The following is a 7,194-nucleotide window of genomic DNA, read 5'->3' as shown; positions in this document are numbered from 1 at the left end:
CAGTATAATTAATAAATACATTCTTAAATGTGTGAATTTTTAAAAGTCTGATTTAATTGATAATGTATGTTTATTAAGGAAGCGATTTTTTTTACTACGGAATAATAAAAGTCATATGCATTGAAATCACTATGTTATCCCTTTCATTATTTTATTATAAAATGCATTGATGTAAATCAATAGTGATTATTTTTTTTAAAAAAAATAAATCAATAATTTCAACAAAATGATTAGAAAATATTAATTGAAAAAAATATAATTAAAAATATCTTTTTACCAAGAAATTTGATTTGAATTGAAAGATTTTTTTACTAAGAAATATCGAAAGGAATATGCATATAAATTATTATGTTTCAAAATAAACTACACTTAAATAAGACTGATATGAAACCTTTAAATAGTAATGTTCAATTTAATATGTTTAAAATAATTTTCTGGCAAAAAACATATTTCATTTATATGTGTTTTTTCATTTATATGTGTTTTTTGTATTTTTAAGCAATAGTATTATTAAAATATTGTATCAGATGCTTTGGATGGTAAATTTTGAAAAAATCCAATTAATTTTATTCAAATAAAAAAAATCCAATTTAAATCAAATATGTACGATTTTGGAGTAAAAAAAATAATGATTGCCGACCAGGGCTTCTGGTCAGAGTTGTAGTCATAAACTTTTTAGTGTATGAACTGTAAAAATTTAAACATTTTATGTTCATATATTTTTTTAAAATGTTATGCAGAAGTTTGGTTACGATAGATTGGTTAAAACTGGTTTAAAATTCAAATTATTAAATATATTAAAAAATTGCATGTAAAAAAATTATTTAAATTATTAAATATATTAAATAAATTCAAATTATTAAATATTAAAGTAGGGTTTTTTCAATTTAATTAAAACTTGATACTACACCCTGAACTTTTACTTTTTAACCAACTTAAGACGACAAGTGGGCGACCAATGTATATTTTTTTAAACTTTTTAACCAATATTCTTGAAACAATTGCATCGGTCTAATTAAAATTTTGACCGATTTTCGAAACTTTGAAAGCCTTATGTCATCTGAAAGCCCTATGTCATCTTGAACTAGAATTTTTTTCTTTCATAGTTTAAATATAGCTTGTATTTTAAAATTACAGAAGTATTAAAATTTAAAAACCTACAAAAAAATTCCTTTCAAATGAAAATTACTAAAAGATGGAGGAAAACTTATTGACAAATCCCCCTCCAACCTCAGCACACTAGCTTCTGGCGAACAATATTGGCGAGACGATGCTTTTATCAGAAATGGTTTTACTGCATGAAAGAAGTTGGAGGGATGGTCATAAGGGTTGCCTTAAGCGCAGTCCACCAACCTTTATTAAAGGGGGATAAGATGTTCGCAGCGCAGTCCACCATGTTTTAGAAAACCATGAGCGCAATCAGGTATCACCGGTCGCAACTATGAGTAGTCAAAGTTTTTTCTTTCTAAATGCACTCATTTAAGTTTTCTAATTTTTTATCCATCAAAAAATGGAAATATGTTACTTTAGCATAGTGAAGAGGAGATATAGAGATAAGCCCACATAACTTGATATTTTTTTTTATTATCAAACTATTACTTAGTATTTTTACGAATACTGGCAACAAAAGTTTCCAGAATTTACACTAGACAACAGCACAATACTAGATATCGTGACGTTCTTAAAAATAAAAAAAATCTCTCCCCGAAATTATTTGAAATGTGGACTATCACATTGCCTCAAGCTTAATTTAAAATTTTTGTATTTAAGCTGTTAAATACAAAATGAATGCATCCAGGAAAATACAGGTATGTTCAAATCATCGACTCTTTATTATAAATTTTGCCTTTTGAATAATAAATTTATATTGAATACATTGATACATCTGTTTTTATTAAGCAAGACTGTGTTCAAGTAAAAATTTTTCCGGAAATTGATCTTTCCATAAGCTTGAACTCATCATGTGTTAGTTATGGAAACAAAAAGCAACATGTCTGTAGTATAGGTATTTACGCTGTAACATATATCGCTAAAATTATTTAAATCCTTATTTCTTTTTTCGTTTTGAGGAAATTTCGTTAAGGGCAACTGATAATATTAGCAGTACTTTAGAAGTTAATAACTAACCTTAATAGCACTTTTACGTTAGCCTTCGTACGCTCCCGTAGGAAGAAACTGCGCTGTTTAGATGCTTACGTTACAAAGGTGCACGTTACAAAGGCAAAGCACACTATTAATAGCTGTTGAAGGTTTTCTATGCAAATTAAATACATGGATGGGGAGTGAGAATTTGGAGAAATGTATTGATAAAATTTAGAAATAAATCGTTACAACAATTGGTTGATTTTATTAAATAACTTTATGGGTTCTTATTTGATATTATGGTTGTCTAAGTGCGCCAGGTTGATAAGAAACTAGTTATATTCTCGTTATTTTACAATAATATTTATTTTGATTATGTTATTTTGTTGGAAGAAGTTCCTTAATACATTTTTCTTATTCCGTTATAAAACATAATTTTTTCTAATTTTATTTTGAAGATAAGATATGCTCTAATTTTTCCCTTTACATTGCTCAAAGCCTTAAATCTTACTCTGGTACAAAATTGTCAAATACCTGTAGCATTGGAATTATAATTAGAATAAATTTGGTATTTATTTTAACTTATAATAGTAATGGACAAGGTTGTGAACAGAAAATATAAATCATATTTGCAATATCGAACCACTGTTATTAAAATATAAGTGTGATTTATTTATGTCAAAAGAAGTATTACACTGAAATAATAGTTTAAAATCGTTCATAAGTATTCACAAAAAAAATGAAAGATAGTGTACTCTCTGTGTTTATTTCACCAGTTTAAATAATAATCTCGTTTATAACATATCGTTTGTAATTTATAACTCTTTAAACACAGCAACGTGAATATTTTTTTGCATATTTTGGGAGGTTTCAAAAATAAACGGTGAAATATGCTTAAAAAATAGTATATGCCCTTCAGTAGAAAAAATGCATCTTAAAGCGGCTTACCTTTAGAGCTACGGTTGGTTTTTTCACAGTCTTAGTCAAGTTATGAAACTTTTTGAAAACTTAATTATCCATACATTTCATGATTATAGTCTTTAAACATTAATTTGCCATATATTTTTCTGCATCAAAACACATATGCAAAAGCCCTTACCAGCTTGTATTTGCTAACCACCATTACAATTCTTAGTACGTTCTTCTAGAAATTAGATACTTCATCCGGTATAATTAGGGTGGTGGTTTCTGAACACTATTTTAAATTGTAAAATTACACTATTTTCCCAGTTATAGAATAACAGAAGACTTATTTTTTTTAAGAATTACGTGACTTTACATGACTTCCGATTTTTAAATTTCACATGCAAAAATACTCTGAATAAATACTAAATCGAAAAAAAAAATTCCCTTTAACTTCTGACTACAGTTTTATGATAATCAGTTGTCGATTTTAATATATCAGATTACACTCATAATGCTAACAAGTGCTTATTTGTATCAAAAAAAGATAGTTTGACAAGTATGCATCGGCGGACGGGCATGGAAAAGTAAAGGGCTGTTTGATTTTTATGTATATCAGTTGGATAATAAAGTAACACATATTATATAAATATTCATTGGAGCTCCTTTATCAGAAATGACATAAAGCTGAAATCTTTGTTTATTCAGAAATGGCAAATTTCCGGGTCCTTCTAATAAATTTAAAGAATAAGCACATTACTAAATTTCTGCCAAAAATATCTATGTTGAGTTAAAAATCAAAATATTTGTTACCACCCAATAACCCTTAAGTCATATCTTTTTTACTTTAATTAGTAGATTCTAATAAATTAGTTCATTATTTCGATCTTTGAGGATTTTGATTGAACAGTCATACTAGTTTTCTCAAAAGCGAAAGGATTGATAAACTTGTTAAACTAGAGAAGGTCGTAATTATGAAAATTAAAAGCTACTGAGGACAATAAAAGTACTTTTGTATTTTTAAAATCGGAGCTTTGTTTTTAAAGCCTAATCAAAACAAAGTCCCTCTTTTTGTTTATCTCGTGCAAATAACCCTTTCATTTGCATGTTATAAAATTCATGAGTTGATAAAATAAATACCTAAATGTTATACTTAATCGAAGAGCTCACCAGATACGTGATTCACAAAACATTTTGAAGAAAATATACGTGAACCGTTATTGGAGTAAAACTAAAAATCACAATTTTTCCAAAACAAGAAAATGCGTACACCAAAAGAGCCACCAGTTGCCATAAAAATCCAAAATATAAAGAAAAAAGTAAATCACTGTAACAAAATTTCACACGTTCAACACTGTCAGTCATTGAAAATGGAAATCAAAATATAAGTTGTTTATTAAAATAATTTTGTCTTAGATATGAGCATTTGCTTTTTGAATGATAACATTTAAATTGCTGGAAAAAGAGTACTTCATGTAATCTTCTCAATTTACTTGGACTTTGTCAAACAAAATGGCTTTGTTGCAACATAAATCAACTCGTCTCGTACGATTTCCAAAAGTTACAGTTTTCAATAGTTTCTTTAAGTATTGATCTGCAATTCGGAAATACTTTCGAAACTAGCCTAAATATGGGTAGAACAATGTTTTCCATGTAAGCCACCTGGAAGTAAGGAATATTTTCAGCATTCATCCTCATCATTTGGGGGGGCGAGTCTATACCGTGAAGCATCTCTTTATCGCCCTGATAGAAGAACTCCTTGTAAAGACTCCAAACGGTGTTTTTATGTTCCGGCCAACGCTTCCACGCTGCGCACAAATCACAAGCCATCATCATGAGGGATATCACTGCATGCTTCACTTCCATATCATCGAAATCTAAATTCGAACTGAGAAGCTGGCGCATTGTTTGAACTTGCATTTTGTATCGATTCACTTCGGTTGATCTGATTGCGTGTCGGATACAACCAAGTACCATTTTGTAATCTTCAGCACTCATATCGCAAAACACATTACAATTTATATCTGCCAAAATCAAAAAGCATACTTGAATGTTGTGATGCTCCAGAATGGGATTGTGGTACATTCTTTCCAAACCATTCCCCACTTCTCTCAGATACCTTTCATTGACACCGAAATGTCCCACATCGTGAGCAATACTTGCGATCATGAGTCCCTTCATTTCATTTTCGGTAAACACACCTGGATTCTTCTTCAGCATCCAGAACATAGATTGAGCATGACTCAGGGCATGACTGTAATTGTGGTACTCCACATTGAAGTAATTGGCTTTCAAGCTCGATAAGAAATAGCACAATTCCGTCAGCGGAAAGCCATGTGGACCGAATAGCTGCATGGTCATGCTGATGAAAACTCTGTTTATGTCATCGTTGTAAATTTCTGTATAAGGAAATAAGTGGCTATTCATTTCTGGAAACTCGGCTTGGGTGCTTGGACGGGCAATCAAACTACTGAATTCTTCCATGCGAAATCGGAACGGGTAAAAAAGGTGGTTTCTTGTCAGAACTAGTGCTTTCGTTTGCCTAAAGCGCCGCTCAGCAATTTCAGTTGCAAATTCTTCGCTTTGATTTGAATTAACCTGTTTTAGTTTATCACTCAATCTTGGTTTGGTATTTGTCAGTTTTAACCAAGCTCTGATTCTGTCTTGTGATACATAAGTTTTTACAAAATCGTCAAGAAACTCAGGGTTGCTGATTATAAATTCCTTTATTGCCTTTTTAGTTACTCCTCTTCTATGGCCCTCTTTAAACGGTTCATCTATTTTTTGTGTTCTTTCAACACTGCTTCTTCTTTGAGGCGTGTCTCTGAAACGGATCTTTGTTTCTCTTCTTAGCTCACGAAGGTATCCTTTCGGTGGCAAATGAAAACCACTTTTAGTGTTTCCCATTGCAGTTCCCATTGATGGTTTAAATAAACAACTGAAAGAACACATATTGTTTTTCAACAAGTGCTGGTATTTTGCTACTCTCTTTTGCAAACCTAATAATGTGAGAGAAAACTTTAGTTTGAACAACTTGAGCCAACCAATTTAAAAGTACTTGAAAGTTATAAGGGCGACTATTATATAAACTGCTCTAGATTCAGGGCGAAATCTTGCTGAAATTGTAATGATCTTATTTACTATTTCGTTGCCAAGTTCGTGGAGCACCGAATAACTGTAACAATTAATGAAATAAACAATGTTTAATATTATATAAATTAATTTTTATATAATCATCAAAATTTGAGAACACTATCGCACTAAGAAGTGATTTTGAGAATTTCTCCAGAAAAAGTCATTTTCTTCAGAATTACTTCCGAAATTTTCAAATATTTTAAGATTTTAATTTTTATTTTAAATATCTGTATGTTGTTCGTAGACATTTCATAGTCATTTTGAAAGTTTTAATTTGCTTTTAAAATGTCTGCAGATTTTTCATAGTCATTTTGAAGATTTGGCTTTTCTTTTTAAATGTCTGCAGACATTTTTGAAGATATTTCACGAACATTATGGATTAGCATTATGGATAAGTGAAATATGTCTTCAAGTATTCTTCAGATTAAACAAGATAAAAAAAAAGTTTATTTCATTGCTATATATGTTAATTTTTTCTTATTTAATTTCCCAAAACAAAAATGCAGATGTAATTAGTATGAATGAAAATATTAAACTTTCTATATTAGATTATAGCAAAACTGATGATATTGAAAATATTATTGGGTAATGAAAAATATACGTATAGTGCGGCTTTGAGGAGAACAGCTCCCGACAAAAAGTCTGGGGCTGTCTGCTGCTATGGTAACGAAAGCGGTAACATTTCTAATGGGGGTGTAATGAAGAAATGAAGGAGTTGGTTGGTCTACCAGATTGGCTGCTTTATCCGCCTCCAAGAGACCTCTTCAAATTAATATTTCAACAATCTTTTGCTTTCTCTCAGGGAGAAAAAATAATATAGGCTTTAAACGAAACCGTATTTTCATTTATACTTTTACTGGATATGCGTTAATTTATTTGGAATTCACCTCTTATTTATTTATTGGAAATAATTTTTTTTAATGGTGGTTAAAACATTTTTGTAATCAACCTCTTTTGTCTCATGAAAAAACTTTTGAGATTATTTCTCTGTTTCGGTCAAAATTGTTTTCTCTGAAAAAGAAAAATATTTATCCTTCCTTTAATCGCTATATTCAAAAGGTATTTGATTTAGGT

General features: G+C 30.0%; 2 protein-coding genes across 2 annotated transcripts in view; one reads left to right on the top strand and one right to left on the bottom strand.

Annotated features, from left to right (window-relative positions):
* The window catches only part of LOC122271282 (craniofacial development protein 2-like), a 2,142-nt gene extending 1,637 nt beyond the window's left edge, over positions 1–505 (top strand). The window contains exon 2 of the mRNA XM_071186612.1: positions 500–505. Within this exon, the coding sequence (XP_071042713.1) occupies positions 500–505 (6 nt within the window). The remainder of the gene's footprint in view (positions 1–499) is intronic.
* Positions 506–4,362: 3,857 nt separating this feature from the next.
* LOC107455780 (cAMP and cAMP-inhibited cGMP 3',5'-cyclic phosphodiesterase 10A-like) lies at positions 4,363–6,103 on the bottom strand. The gene has a single exon (XM_016073479.3). It carries the CDS (start codon positions 5,935–5,937, stop codon positions 4,519–4,521), a length of 1,419 nt encoding a protein of 472 aa, XP_015928965.2. The 5' UTR covers positions 5,938–6,103; the 3' UTR covers positions 4,363–4,518.
* Positions 6,104–7,194: the final 1,091 nt, after the last annotated feature.

The sequence above is a fragment of the Parasteatoda tepidariorum genome, chromosome 1, assembly GCF_043381705.1.
Source record: "Parasteatoda tepidariorum isolate YZ-2023 chromosome 1, CAS_Ptep_4.0, whole genome shotgun sequence".
Taxonomy (NCBI): Eukaryota; Metazoa; Arthropoda; class Arachnida; order Araneae; family Theridiidae; genus Parasteatoda; species Parasteatoda tepidariorum.
Note: the sequence above shows the minus strand (reverse complement) of the source record. Positions and strands in the feature narration are given on the sequence as shown.